Below are 15,228 nucleotides of genomic sequence, written 5' to 3'. Positions count from 1 at the left end.
AGGTTGGTGCTCAACCCCCAGGGCAGTGGACAGCTACTGTCCCAGTGTTTCTGGGTTGGACCCAGCATGAGTGTGGCATTTGCGGTCTGTCCTTTGCTCTGAGACCAGCTCCCACTTGGCCTTTCGAATTAGGACATGCTCCTTTCAAGAGACACACCACTCTGAATCCCACCACCAGCAACCCCACCCCCACCCCGCGAGTGCACAGTGTTTTTGGCTGGTCTTCTGACCACCAATCCTTGTTGGTCACATGCTCACATCAATTCCCATCCTGGTTCTCCCAGACTATTTTCTAACATTAAGGGAACTACACCAGGATTGTCCTAGAGAAAATGACCACATGGGGAAATGGATCTGGGAGGAGGTGGGCTAAGCTGGCCAGGCCTCACCTCCCAGGTTCAGCCCTGACTGGCCCCACACTACTAAGCTGGTCACTCCTCTGTCCCACTTCCTTCTACTCGGTGGGCTAGCAGGCTCCTGGCCCCAAGCCCAGGCAAGACCCACACTGTGATACAAGGATTTATGACCATCGTCTATCTAAACAGTGAGGGGACCCTGAACGCTGATTCCCCCCCAGAGGTTACAGACTTGAGCAAAGGGCTTAGCCGGCTCAGGGGTGATGTGGAATGAGGGGCCCTTCATGTGGGTGTGCACAGAAGGCCTGTGGCAGGCCTGAGACAGCAGAGCATGCTGTGGACAGACGGTCTCTGCCACATGTGGAGGCTGTGTCATCTTCCCAAGGACAAACTACCACCAGACAGTATTAGGGGTGGGGAGGCACAGGACACAGCATGTGCAGGGAGGCTGCAGGCTGTGCCAGGCACTTCTCTTAGGCAGCACAGCCTGCCAACATGTTGAACATGCCAGGAAAGGGGGTGGCAGGACCTGGAGTTCTATTTCCAAGCAGTACACTCCATTTACTTGATTTTAGGGGGAGGGGGATGTTCCAGAACCTCATCACTTCACAGAACCAACAAGGTCAGCAGCCTGAGCCGCACAGAGGGCAGGACACTGCTGGTTAAAGTAGGCAAGCTCAGGAACAGGACTGGAGCCAGATGCTGGGGGCCCACCCACCCCAGCCCAGAAGCTAAGCTGGGCCTGCCTCACTCCAGGGCCTCTTGGACATCAGTGGGCGGTGTTTCTTACATACTTGTTCAGGGAGCAGTGAGCCAGGGGCCAAAGGACAGGGTGGGCTGTAAGGTGCATGTGAAGGCTTGCACTGAACATCAGGGGAAGTGCTTCCTAGCTGTCACCTGACAAGTACTTAAGGCCAGGCAGCACGTCCCCTCCAGGCCTCGCGCCTCTTGCACCTGTGCAAGTCTGGGGGATTCTGGGCATTGTCCTTCACCTGCTGCCTGGTTGCGTGCACCTTACCCACCATGCAGAGGCCAGGAGCAGTCACATGGCTGACAGGCGGAAAAGGCACAGGAAAGGCATGGAGGGAGGCCGGGCTCTTCTCTTCCAGTGGATGTTACACTGGGAGCACAGGGCTGAGGAGCCTGGGCAGGAGGAGTGTCTCTACCCTTCAACACATCAGCAGAGAACATTGATGTGTGGAGGGGAGAGTCATCAAGTCACCTGACAAGATAGGCATGTCAAGGCTCAGGACAGGGAGAGGCCTCAGGGCCCAGGAAGGACAAACGGGGCGCTGGCAGTCGCTTCAGGTGCTTTTATTGGTTCAACTGCAGGGCTGGAGTCCGGGCAATGCTACTGCAAGACCAACCGACACACATCTGCAAGCCCCAAGTGAGAGCACCAGGAGCAGACTGGTTGGCAGAGGCCAGGCACCTAGTCCCCCCCCTCGCTGAGTTACAGTGCCTGGTGGCATGAGAAGGTGTGTCCACATGAGGGCAGGTAGGATGTAGGTGGGGCTGGGGGCCCCTCCCCTATGCAAGAGGAGGTGGCTAAGCTGCTGGGGTCCAAGCCTGCTGGCAGGGTGCCCCCACTCATGTTGACCCCTGACTCCCTTTGGACAATAAAATAAAGTGCATTACCGAACAAAGAGTGACTCAAAACCAGAAGCAGAGAAATCACAACACTTTTTCTTTAGCTAAAAGACAAAAGGAAATGAACTATGCAGATGCCAGAACTTCAGGGTGAATAGGATACTGGTCAAAGAGAAAAGGAAATTAGCTCAGTAGATAAAGACCAGAGCAAGTAGAGGAGGAATGGCGGGGGCTGCGAGGTCTGAGGTCAGTGCCCTCCTGCTCCCCCTGCAGACTCACATCTGATCAAAGGAGCAGATGACTTGGGCCAGATGGTCCTCCCAGCTTGCCAGCAGGTGGCCACAGATGAACGGGGGAAACAGGGGGCTCTGCACCCCCTGCCCCACCTAGAACAGACAGCTCCGCTGTAGCCAGACCCAACCTCACCAGCCACTTGGTGTCCCATGCCAGGTGGACCTGGAGATGCCAGGCACAGCCGTTGCCACAGGTGAACAGAATACCCAAGTGCTCTCTGTTCACAGGCCAAGGGTGAGGGAGGTTCACACAGGCTTGCCTCCAGCCCTAGGACAGAGACATGAAGTCCCCAAGCAGCCTGCGTCTGGGTCAGCCTCTCCCATGGGTGGGTGCAGTGCAGCTCAGAGACACGGCTCTTGTTAAGGCAAAGAGGCATCAGGATGTCCACAGCTCCCGGAGGAGGGCCAGACTGGAGCCCGACCACAGAGGAAATGTGGGGATCCCAGAGCACGTGCAAAGTCTGACCACAGCCTTTGTCCTGGGATGGCCTGGACCCACACCTCAGCACAGTATCCACTTTCCGAGGTCCCACAGCAGCCCCACAGCCCTCACGACAACCAGGCTCCTACTCCCTCACCTGGCCTGTATTGTGGCCATATCACCATGCCAGAGGCCAGGGCCCGGGTTAGGCAACAGGAAGGAATGGTGTATGGCCGAAGGGGACCAGAGCTTCCAGCCCTGCCTGGGCCACCCAGCTCACCCCATGCAGGCCTGGTCAGCAGCGTTGGCCCCCCGGAGGGGCTGCCTGCTCAACGGGAGCCACCACTAGGTTTCTCCTTGGACCACCTGGGTCTAAAGCTGTCCCAGCCATGCGGCTTGGCAGGAAAGTCTCAGGCACTGAGGTTCATTTGTGAGAAGACCTGACTGTGGGTCCCTCGCCCACTCACCCAACCTGCACACACCTCCAGGGACTCACTAAAGGAGGGACGAAGGTGGAAACTAGTCTCTCTCACTCCCCTTTTATCTTAAAAAAAAATAAATAAAAGTCTTCTGGGCAGGAATTACTGGTAACTGTTATTACAACCAAAGCAGACTTTAAAATCCCCTCTAGACGCCGGGTGAGAGCAGGGAACGGCGCGCAGCAGATTCACCTGCAGACCAAGTGGACGGGAGGCCAGCGAGCCCGTGGCCACGCATTTCCACTGCATGATGGCTACTGGAAGGGGAAGAGGTGGCCCTCACCGGCAGGGTCTGCCCCAGAGCAATGGGGTACAGAGGTCACCAAGAGCTCCCAACCAAAAACATGGGACGGGCAGGAACAAAAAGCATCCAAAAGGAAGGAAAAAAGAAAGCTGGATGGCGGCAGCGAGCCCTCCCACCCCCTCAATTCTAGGTGATGATTTAGAGGCACCTAGTCCTTCTACCACAATGGGGGCTGCTGCAGGGCGTCCGGATGGGGCCATACCGTGCCTCCACCAAGAGACTGGTTTCAGCCCGCAGAGCACCAGCCTGGCTCCCTCCCTCCAAGGAAGCCTGGTGCTGAGAAGCTTTGTGGGTCAGAGACCCCAGGGCAGCCGCCCCCGCCACGCCTTCAGGGCTGCCCACAGTGGGGCACGGTTACAACAATCCTGGCTTCAAAGAGAGCTGGGGTGGGCCCAGTCCCGCCAGCAGGGCCTGGGAGCCCTAGGTCCTGGGGAGGCTGCACATCTCGCAGTGGCCAGTGCCTGGCTGGTTCATGAAGGTGCAGTGCTGACAGGCCCACATGGCGGCCGAGGCGGCGTGTGAGGAGCCCCCGACAGCTCCGTACTCGTGGAGGCCTGGAAGCTGCACACCAACTGTGCCTGCGGGGCAGGAAGAGAAACGGTGCTCATCATTTGTGCACAGGGAAGCTGTCTCAGCCCATCTCTACATGGCTGCTTATCAGGGTAGGAGTGGACTCTAAAAGCAAATGCTGCGGGCGTGGCCAGATGCAGCTTGAGAGCCTGCACCATGGGTCCCCTGCTCAAACATGGAACCCAGGTAAGTAAAGCTGCCGTCTGGGGAGCGGAAAGCTGTCAGCTGTGGGCACTCATGCACCTGCCTGCGCTCCCTGCTTGCTGTGTCAGTGGTTCTTTCCTTCTCACTGCTGAGCATCCCTGCCGTTCACACTGAGCACCAACCCCATCCTGATGGACCCTGGGTCGTTGCCAGCTTTGAGATATTGTGAACAAAGCTGCTGTGAATATTCTTGCACAAATCTTGGTGTGGATCAGTGTTTGCATGTCTCCTGGGTAGCAGTGGGCTTGCTGGGTCATCCTCACCGGGACGCGTGAGAGCTCCAGCTGCTCTGGGAGCTCAGGAGCACGCGATGCGGCCAGTGTTTGCATCTCAGCCACCCTCACGATGTGCAATGGTACCTCATTTAATTTTCATTTTTCTGATGACTGATGATGACCATTACTGTAACTCTTTTTGTGGAACATTTTCTGTGGAATATCTGCTCCCAGTCTGTGCCTTGCCTTTTCAATTTTTGACAGTGTCTCTGGATGAGCCCAAGTGTTTCACTCTGATAAAGTCCACCTGACCAATCATTTATGGTCAGTGTTTTTCTCTGTCCTACCCCAAGGTCCTGAATATATTAAACTTGGTTTGTTTTTTTTACGTTGATCTTACTTTATAGTTGTAGCTCTTACCATTAGAGTCTATGACCCAGCCTGCATTGATTTTTATATGTGGGGTGTAATGTAGAAATCAATACAGTGACTACCCACACAGCTATCCAATTGCTTTGTCACATTTTCCTAAAAAGGGCATCTCCTCATTTAATTGCACAGGTGCCCCTGTTATCACCCAATTCTCAACTCTGGCCCATCAGTCTATTTATTCTCAGGCCAACAGCATCCAGTCTTAACCACAGCAGCTTCACTACTGAAAGCAGGCAGTGCATGTCCTCCAGCTTCATTCTTCTTTTTCCACAGTTGTCTTCTAGGCCATCTGCATCCTCAGATAAACTTTTAAAACTCCCCTCCCGACCCCGCAACATAAATAAATAAGTCTATAGGGATTTTGATTGAGATTGTACTGATCAATTTGGGGAAAACTGACAGCTTAAAAATATCTTGTCTTCCAGTCCAAACAGTGGGATTTCTTTTTCCACTTGCTTAGCTCTTTTTCTGGCAAAGTGTTAGCTTTCAGCAAAAGCTCTTACATGGCTTCCACTGACTGTATACCAAGATCTCTCATGTAACTCTGCATCTGTAAAGGATGCTCTATGGCTAATTTGTGTTACGAACTCTATGCAGTGACTAGAGTTCCATGAGTAGTATATCTGTTGATAGCATTTGACAATCACGTAGCACTTTTTTAGCAAACTGAGTGTTGGTGAACACCAGGTGCTCTCCCAACAGAGGCTGCAGGCAGTGGGTCCAGGCCGTGTCACCCTGCTGCCATGGGACTGGTGCCTGACACAGGCTTGGGTTTCTTCCCACCCTAAGTATGAGGTGTGGAGCCAATGGGACCCAGCTCCTATAGGATCACTAGTTTTTCATTAATGCCATATGCTCAGACTGAAACATTTTCTAATCTAGTTTTTCTCTCCCCCAGCTGGGCCAATGCTTGTCCAGGATAACCTCTTGGCCAACCCACCCCCTGTCCCAGCTTCCCGGTGTGCACTCCTTCTGGGCTGAGAGAGAGGGCTCCAAACTACTAAAGCTGCTGCAGTCAATGTTTCTATGTGAAGCATCTGAAAAATAACTCCAGGGGCTTGGAGACCCCAGTACATGGGAGAGCTGGACCAGGTGCTGAGACCCTGGCTGGCACCTCACCACTGTCCACCCAAGGACACGAGGCCATGGACTTCACTATAGGGAATCTGGTGGGAACAATGGGTCCTCTGTCTGTTTCAGAACCTGAGGACAAGAAGAGTACATGGCACGTCTAGCCCTTTTACTGTTTGGTTGTCAGAATTGTATAAAAAGAAAACTTAAGAAGAGCGACACAATGAATACCCAGGCTCCTCAACCCCTGAGCTTCTCGGTACTTAGTGTCGAGAGAGAATAAGAACCCCACTGGGCTCCCTGTGGCCTGGGTTCCACTGATGGTTTCCTGGCTAATTTTGGCTCAAGTAACTGCCCACTAGATTTAGAAAATGTTGAAACACTTTTTAAAATGTGCTTTCAGGGGCTTCCTGGGTGGCGCAGTGGTTGGGGGTCCGCCTGACAATGCAGAGGTCACAGGTTCGATCCCAGCTCCAGGAAGATCCCACATGCCACGGAGCAACTAAGCCCGTGTGCCAAAAAAAAAAAAAAAAAAAAAAAAAAAAAAAAAAAGTGCTTTCAGGGTTGTCTTCAGTGGGCGCTGCAGTACTTCTCAAAGCCACAGCAAAAAGGGCCGCCATGGTTGCCGCCCTCTGGAGCTCTCCGCTGTAGGGCTTGGCGGCCACGGCACTGGCAGCGTTGGGGCAGCTCCCAAGGCTGACACAGGCGCTCACTTTGAGACACAAGATCTCCGAACTCTATTCTCTCTTTTCCTCCTTATCCACCAAGAATGCTCTGAGAACTGATGGGAAAAGAGGAAAAGAAAAGACTGAGGAGCCCAAAAGGTCTCTGCACTCAGCACTTAGGGGAGTGTGAAGTTTCTGTTCATCTAAAACAATGACTTTAAAAAATAATAATAATAATAATAAAATAAATAAAAACAATGACTTTCAAACTGTTCCTAAGATGCTTGAAGAATAGCATATCTGGTATGTACGTGTACAAAAATCCACAGAACTGTATACTCAAGATCTTTGAGTGGCCTTTATGCACATGTTACAGCGATGAAAACATGTGCGTCCCAGCAGAGGTCTGTCTATGCTTGTTCCATTGGCCACAACGCCATCAGAACGCATCTGGGGTTAGGCTTCCAGGGCCGGGGAAAAGGTACGGGAGCCCTGAAGGGCAGGAGTCCAGGCCCTGGCAATGGGGAGCATGGGAGGGGAGGACACTTACTGCAGAGCTGCTCGATGGTGGCCCACTGCTCAGATTTCTTCCACGTCTGGGCGAGCTCCTCGTTTCTGGTCCTCACAGCCTCCAGCAGCAAGCTGATGCTGTCCTGCAAGAAGCAAAAAAAGAAGGTTCCAACTTGCTTTACCAATGGTGGACAGACTTGTTCACAAGTTTCTTCTTCCCCAACATCAAGACATACTTCAGAGGGAATTTCAAAAATCTCACAGGCTGTCACTACAAAAACTCAAAACAGCACATATTTAGGTCTACAAATACAAGTGTTAAATTGAGCTAAAATTTGAATCCTTCCCAGAGAGCCCCAAGTTGGCCACTGTGCTGCTCTCTGTCCCAGCTGGCTGTGCTCCTCCCCCTAGATAATCACAGCTCACAGCTCTGCTCCTGAGGGCCTGGGTGGATGCGTAGGAGCCCCATGGCCATGAGGCCCACCCTATCCCTCACACCCCACTCAGCCCTGTCTTCTCCATCACATCTGTATCTCAATGAACTTTGCATCCTAGGCCTCCAGGGTCAAAATGCAGAGAACTGAATGGTTTTTATAATGAGAGACTTAGAAAGCCTTCCAGGGGCTCTCAGGCAGTACCCACAGAAAAGGCTTCCTAACAGGTAACTGCAAAACAGCACACGTTTTCCAGTGAGAAGGCCCTAAGCTCACATCACCTCCGCAACCGGAGGGGCAGCAGCTGAGCCTGGGGCTGGAGGTGCAACTCTCTGGGCTTAACAGGGAAGGCAAAGCCAGTGAGAAGTCTCAGGGTGCCTGGTGTCAAGCATCACAAGTGGGTAGTTTGGACAAAACACAGACTCAAGACAAATCTAGCAGGATATAAGAACAGCTATAGGCCACCTGACATAGAAAAGCAGTGGGAGCAAGGGGCCTCTCCTTTCTACTCTGTTACCTTGCAGAAATGGGTTTCCTTGGGTCTCAGGAAGAAAAAGGGCCAAAGTAAAATGACAGCCACGACACAACCCATGCAAGGGGCTTCCTGGCTGGACCCGCTCGCTGCCCCTGTGCTGCTCAGATAGCAGCTGCCATCTGTAACACTCGCCCTCATCTCCCCCCCACAGCATGTCTTAAAAATGCCAACTGTGCAGCTGTGCGCCCGGGGCCTGGACGCTGGCCAACCTTCTGGGCCAAGGTGATAAACTGGAGTTGATTCGGGGGGAGGGGAGAGATCAGGAAGTAACAGAGGCTGGGATTCTCAAACTGTTCCAACAGGAACTTTTAAATTGTTGGATCTCTAAAGTTCCCACTAGAAGGACACAGAGCTAAGCGGCCTCTGTGTCCCACATGATTCTAACAAAAGGAGGAACTGTCCTCCAACGTGGAGGGCAGACACTTTTTTTTTTTAATTAATTAATTTATTTTATTTACTGGCTGCGCTGAGTCTTCATTGCTGCACGTGGGCTTTCTCTAGTTGCTGTGAGCAGGGGCTACTCTTCATTGTGGCATGCAGGCTCCTCATTGTAGTGGCTTCTCTTGTGGAGCATGGGCCCTAGGTGTGTGGGCTTCAATAGTTGCAGCACATGGGCTCAACAGCTGTGGCTCATGGGCTCTAGAGCACAGGCTCAATAGTTGTGGCGCACAGGCTTAGTTGCTCCGTGGCATGTGGACTCTTCCCAGGGCAGGGCTCGAACCCGTGTCCCCTGCACTGGCAGGCGGATTCTTTACCACTGCACCACCTAGGAAGTCCCAGACACTTTCGAATAAGCTGTTCCAGTGCAAACGCTAAAAGTGAAACATTCAGCTTTCTATCGAGGCCCTTGTGTGAAGCTGCTGCCCACAGGACAGGTTAAGGGGGACTCAGCTGCACTGGTGTTGCCCAGCGTGCTTTGGTCTGAGGAGAGGAAGTCTACCTGGTGCGTACCTGCAGAGGCATGACGTCATTGGTGACCAGGAACAGCAGGAGGTGGAAATCCGAGATTGTGTCCAGGAACACAGATGAGGTGTTCTGGGACAGGTAGGTGGCCAGGCTGTGGAAGTCCTGGAGCGCCGGGTATGGGGGGGAGACAGACAGGAGCACCCGTTAGTCCCAAGCCAGATTCAGAGGAGAGCCACTCTCCTACAAAGATGGAACTGAATGCATTCGGCGCTGACGGATGGGCCTCCCCTCTCCTTCCAGAACCACTTCCTGGGAGCCAAGGATAGAGGAACGCACAGCTGTAGAACAAGCTGTGTCCTCATCACCCAGGAAAGTACTCTCAGTCCATGTGACTTATGGAAGAGTGTAAGCAACATGTCTATGAAGCTGACCCAGCTGTGAGACATGTTCAAACTCACCTTGGAGTGGGAGTGGGAAGGGCCACCGTGGGGGTGGGAGAAGCCCCATCTGTCTAGGTGCGTTATTGATCCAGAGCAGCACGGTAGTGAGGAGCGAGAGTGGGGGTGGGGGGTGGGGTGGGGATTATGTGACACTAACACTTTCAACAGGTCTGAAAGCAGGACATTCAAGAGTGCCACCCCAGTCAGTGGCTCTGCACCTCCACAAGCACCTGGGCAGATGGGCAGTGGGGAAACCAAAGCATCAGAGAGGACTTCTACACTAATCACTGCTTCAGAAGACAATCTTACTGCAGACATTCTTTAACCAGGCCCCTTTCTGTAGTTCCTGTCATCAACTTGGGATGTGTGTTCACAGATCATTGATGTGGCAGGACAAGGCAGTCACAGCAGTTCTGGTCGGGCCTGATGTACACGTGAGAGCCAAGGTGGCCAGGCCACATGAGGCCCCATGGGCTCGGGTGGTGCCTGAGAAATGAGGCAAGATGACAAGGTAGGGGGCAGAGTACCCAAGCAAAGCGAGACACCGCCACAAAAGACAGTGCTTACCAACAATCAATAAAATTGTTGGAAGAGGACACAAAGTGACCAATAAAACAGGCCCCCTGAGAATGGTCCTTCCGGCAAATCCACAGGCCTAAGGACTTGCGGGGATTTGCCTCTCCGCTCATCCACTGCCCGTGCCCTGGAGGGGGCTCATGTGATCAGCAGTGTCTTAGAAAAAGGCCCAGCCAGGTTTTGTCACAAGAACAAATCAGGAGAGTCAGAAAGCTTGGTACTTTCTGGAAAAACAGTAGTGACACTAGATAAACAAGCAGTAGTGACTTTAAATTATGTTTCTAAAGACAAAGAGCTTACCTGTGTCTCACCCAATACATCCCGGTTTTCAATAGGAAATGGATTTTGTGAAATAGAAAAAGTATAAACTGGATCCTTGGGGAAAGTTGTTGTGATCTAATGAACGAAAACACAAACCCATGATAAATTAATGGTGCTGTAAACAGAGGTGTGGGCCCTGAGCACACTCGTCCCTGGAGCCCCGAGCTGCTCAAAGCAGCAAGTTCTAACTGTTCTATACTGAAGGGAATGCTTAACTATTAGAACAGCTGCTAAATGAAAATTCTGAAACTGACTCTGGGAGGCACACTAAAAAATCATTTTTCATAACTGCTAAGACTGTGGTACCTGTGGGCAGTTTCCTAACTCCCGCCCCACTGGGACGGCCTCTAACACAGCTGCTCTACTGCTGCCGAGGGTGAACTAGAGAGTGGGCCACGGGAAAGAGCTGAGGCGTGAGTGCCATCTCAGGAGCCGACTCTGTTTCCGTCACCAGGTCTGGAGGGCATGTGCAAAACCAGCCCCTGGTGGTTTTGAGAGCCACAGTGCCCTCCAGTGAGCTGGCTGAGATTTTCTGAATTCCCAGGCACCACCCCATGCAGCTGGGGCATGTCCAGGCAGAAAGAGAAGCAAGGCTGCTGAGATGCAAGGCATGGCTCTCGCCTGAAGATGGCTGGAGTCAGGAGCTTGCGTCCAAAGGGGAGCCTAAGCCCTTCATTTGGCTCAGACATGCTTTAGAAACGACAGGGCATTTTAAATTCAACAATCAATAGAAGCTACAGGGACAGTGGCAAATGTGCAAGAATCAATACAAATACAATTTCTCATTCCTCCTGGCAGATGCCCCTCCCCACAAACGCACCCAAGTGTGAGCCACCATCAGCCATCTTTTGGTTGACGCAGCTCTTCCTCTGCAACATGACACTAGCAGCAGCAGATCACACCTCATCCAGATTTAGTGTAGCTATTCTGTTTCCTTCGGGACTATTTCTAAAGAATGAAAATGTTGCTCTGGCCTGTTATCTGCATCAGTGGAGGCAGTGAGCTGTTCCAAGGCCTGCTGGCCCAGGACCAGCTGTGACTGTGCCAGCACTGGGAATGGCGAGCTGAGCCCTCAGCAGCTCCCTAAATCCAGCCCCGCTGGAGACCATGTGGCCTGGGGCACAGGGTGTGGCCTCAAGCACAGGGCCAGTTCCTACTGCGAGGCCTCGCTTTATCCGAGACACAGACGACAACCACCGGAGAGCCCATGCCTCCTAAGGCCGCTGCGGGGATCAAACGCACCCAGACACATGGAGCCCACAGAACGGGAGGCACATGTGGGGCTCAGGCGCAGCTGCTGTCATGATTCTAGACATGGCAGAGGGGCTCCTGCACCGCAAAGTGAAGGCCTATGGCCTGCTAGCGCCCCTCCCTTTGGAAGGCAGATACAGGAAAGGACCGGCAACAATAGAAAACCCACTAGTAAGTAGATCTGGATGAAGGGAAGTATTTGTTAGACCTGTAACTGCCCCTTGGAGAGCAAGAGAACTAAGGTTCACACGGCAGTTTGTGACTATCCCAGACACCCAGGGAAGAGGATGCAGGGTGTCGAGAACTTTGTTTTAAGCTCAAACCCTCTCCCTCCCCAGCCTGCCTCATCACCTCGCTGATGCCCGGCCACCTGCTGAGCACCTCTGCAGAAGCCTGGATCAGTCACCCAGTGAGGAGGTTTAAAGTCATCAGATGCCCTGGTCATGTGCCAGTGTGGGGCCTGGCAAGGAGCTGAGCACACCTGTCTAGGCACTTGCTCTAACCTCCTTCTGCAGGAAGAGAGCACTTGAGTATCACAGGGTGGAATCTCCCCCATCAACCAAACACCACTGCGACAAGCACTAAGGCGGCAAGAACTGAGCTCCTTCGTGAAAGGAAAGGGGTGGGGAGGCCACTGGGAGAGAAGACCTCAGGAAGCTGGCTTTAAATCACGCAGAATCCTCCTAAGTGTATGCTCCATCAATCTGTTTTCATCTTAATTACACCCTAGGTAGTCTAAAAAGCAGATGCCTTTATGGCCTAGGTAATAAATATGTTCTCGGGAGCTGTCAGTTGGAATGGAGTGTCGGCGGGCTTGGCTCACTGGGACCCGCTGCTCCAAATGCAATGATACTTTACAGCCTGACTCACATGCCCGTCCTAGTCCAAATGCAGCCCGAATTCATCCTGGCAGGCAGCAGTGAGGAAATGAGCCGCCTCCTCTACCCTTTGGACAGAGCACTGACTGCTGCAACCGTGTCACGCTCTGGTCCTGCAGCGCACACTGCCCTCTACACTGCGGCCACATCTTCGTGAATGGAGCACGCCTCCAGAAAGAAGCCAAAACTTGGGGAAAGCGTGTGGGCACCAGGTACTTTCTTGGATCCTGGAGTGACCCCCAGGAGACCATGCTGCCCCCTCACTCAAGGACAGAGTCACAGCTGTATCCCCTGAAGACTGACTTGGAGCGGCCCACCATGAGCCTGACTGTGACAGCTGAGCTGTGGTCAGGGCAGCGTCTGTGTACAGTGCCAGGGAGAGGCTTACCGACCTCCAGAGGCGCTTGGCCTTGTCGGAGGTCCTTTGCTGAACTTTAGGTTGGGAGAAGTTAACCCCGTAAGTTGTTTTATAGGAAACAAAAAATGAAAAGCCCTTAAGATTTCTAGCTTTTCACGGATGCCAGGAGCTCAGTGACTCACACACCTCTAGGTGCCTGTCCTGTGCAGGCAGAGGGGCAGGCATTCAAGCCGCCACCCTCATGAGGCCACCCCACAGCCATCCCGACCTCCAGGGGGGAGATGACACACACTTACGTCTATGATCAGATACTCCACGGGCAGGGGGCGGGCCAGCTGGGTAATCTCGTTGCCAAACTTGTCTATGTCCTGAAACAGGAGACAAAGGTCCAAGGCGTGAGTGCAGGTGTGCTGAGCTGTGACGGGTTTTCCACTCACATGCTTGTCTCTCCCCTCAAATTACTATAATTCTTGTTGAAGTATATGAAAAGCAGAGAGGAAAATGTACACATTTTTGCAATGAATCCACCTTCCATCATTTCTTGGTGCTCTCGATGATGGCCACGACTGAAGAAAGCAGGCTTGTCTTGGCCATGGGGGTCTCCACCCACCAGTCTGGTGCTAAAGTTGTGAGAGACACAGACCGCAGGCTGCTACCCCCCCAGGCCACACCTGTGCCTCCTCCTCCTCCTTCAGCTCTCCCAGTCTGACACCTGAATGCTAACTCTTAACACCCTTACTCACACCTCTGAAAAGCCAACTTCATGGAAACTTAATCCTTATACGTTAATAAAATAAACACGCACATAAATGAGTACACATACACACAAAGACGCAGACATGGAAAACCCCCACCACCAATCTGTCAAAGTCTAAACTTGTTTTGCTTTGTCAGATGCACAGAACATAAAGTTTAATTATGGGGAAAAATGGCCAGCATATGTTCATTAATCATAAAATGACAATTAGATCTGATTTATGTCAAACATGCTGAGTTCAAACAGAGCTCTAGAAATAAATTCATAAGAACCAACGCTTTTCATTAAAGATTCTGCAAGACGGGGACATATTTTCTATCTAAATCATCACTTAACATTATATAAATCATTCACTGAGTCATATATAAACTATACATCCATAATTTCCAATTATGGGGCCTTACATAAAAGTTTATGTTTATTAAAGCTCTCAGACCCTAAGGGATTGTCAAACAGATTTCCCTGAGGTGTGCAGGTGACACGAAGCCACCCCCAGCACATCGCACTTTCCAGGGATATTAGAGGCCCATGCCATGCCGTCTTTTGAGACAACCTTCACAGGCTGTCCTACATTAGACTAAGTCCGTTATCCTAACAGGAAGTCCAGAGGCTCCATGTAGCTCTGCTCCTTATTTTTTCAGAAATTAAACTCTCTTGTCTGCAGCACATCTCAGATTATCCACAGCTTCCCTTCCTTTTCTCTGTTCACAAGCCAGAGAGCTGCCAGCAAGAACTTGCCCCTCTGCCCTCCCAGAAAATGGTCCAAATACATCTAACCAAACACATCTAGCCAGCTACTTAGGGAGCAGGAGCACCATCAAAGGACAGGTTCCAGGAAACAACGCCCATTCTGTCTGCCTTCCTCTGAGGTTGGAATACTGTCCTTCCCACCTAGGCAAGAGTCCCTGGCCCTCCCAAATGCTCGTTGCTGCAGTGGGGAGGCTGGGCCTGGCTTTCCGTGGCTCTACCAGCTTTGTCAGTGGCAGCCCAAGGTATGAGGCCTGCTGGGTGGGTCCTGGGGCCCCAGAAGCGGTAGTTTCTTGTTGAAGGAAATACGGTAGGAGGCAGGACTCACACCCAATCAAACTAAATCACCATTTCCAAAAATACATGCTTGCCCCTACAAGAAACAACCTGCAACAACTCACACATAATTAGCCCGTCTGGAATTCATCTTCAAATCTAATTAAGCTCTAATATGCAGAGACATTTTCCCAGCACCTGTTCGCTTTAATCTTCCCCTCTAGGGATGTTTCTTGTTAAATGCCCCCCTCTCTTTTTTTTGTGTCATGCTATTCTCTTTCAAATTTAACTACCCCACTGTACCCTTCTGCTCCCCAAGAAAATAAAGGTGCTGAATCCCTTTCTCTTCCCTGGAGGAAAAGCAGGTACCTTCTATCTCTCCCCCATGCCTTCACTCAAATGTTTTTGCCAGCCAAGCCCTAGCCCCACACACCATTTTAAAAGGCAATTACTTTTTATGGGCATTAGCAAATGCCAGGCAGAATACACTAGGAGGAAGACATCTCAATTCTAAGTCTGGCAGCCGCCAAAGTGTCAGCAGTTTTATCTCCACCTGGAGCAAGACACTGGGAGAACCAGAAATCGAGGTCCCGGACACCTCACTACGTGCTATCAGCCATGTCTGGAAATGACGAGAAA

General features: G+C 51.9%; 1 protein-coding gene across 2 annotated transcripts in view; it reads right to left on the bottom strand.

The window, feature by feature from the left end:
* Positions 1-2,022: 2,022 nt before the first annotated feature.
* Positions 2,023-15,228, bottom strand: part of NPLOC4 (NPL4 homolog, ubiquitin recognition factor) — a 52,206-nt gene continuing 39,000 nt past the window's right edge. For both annotated transcript variants that reach the window (XM_057715186.1, XM_057715187.1), the window contains exons 13-17: positions 13,106-13,177; positions 10,302-10,397; positions 9,031-9,147; positions 7,151-7,253; positions 2,023-4,021 (exon numbers count right to left, since the gene is read on the bottom strand). In XM_057715186.1, the coding sequence (XP_057571169.1) occupies positions 3,864-4,021; positions 7,151-7,253; positions 9,031-9,147; positions 10,302-10,397; positions 13,106-13,177 (546 nt within the window). In that variant the 3' untranslated portion in view covers positions 2,023-3,863. The remainder of the gene's footprint in view (positions 4,022-7,150; positions 7,254-9,030; positions 9,148-10,301; positions 10,398-13,105; positions 13,178-15,228) is intronic.

This window comes from Hippopotamus amphibius, chromosome 17, assembly GCF_030028045.1.
Source record: "Hippopotamus amphibius kiboko isolate mHipAmp2 chromosome 17, mHipAmp2.hap2, whole genome shotgun sequence".
Taxonomy (NCBI): Eukaryota; Metazoa; Chordata; class Mammalia; order Artiodactyla; family Hippopotamidae; genus Hippopotamus; species Hippopotamus amphibius.
The sequence above is the reverse complement of the archived record's forward strand: the minus strand, read 5'-3'. Positions and strand labels throughout refer to the sequence as shown.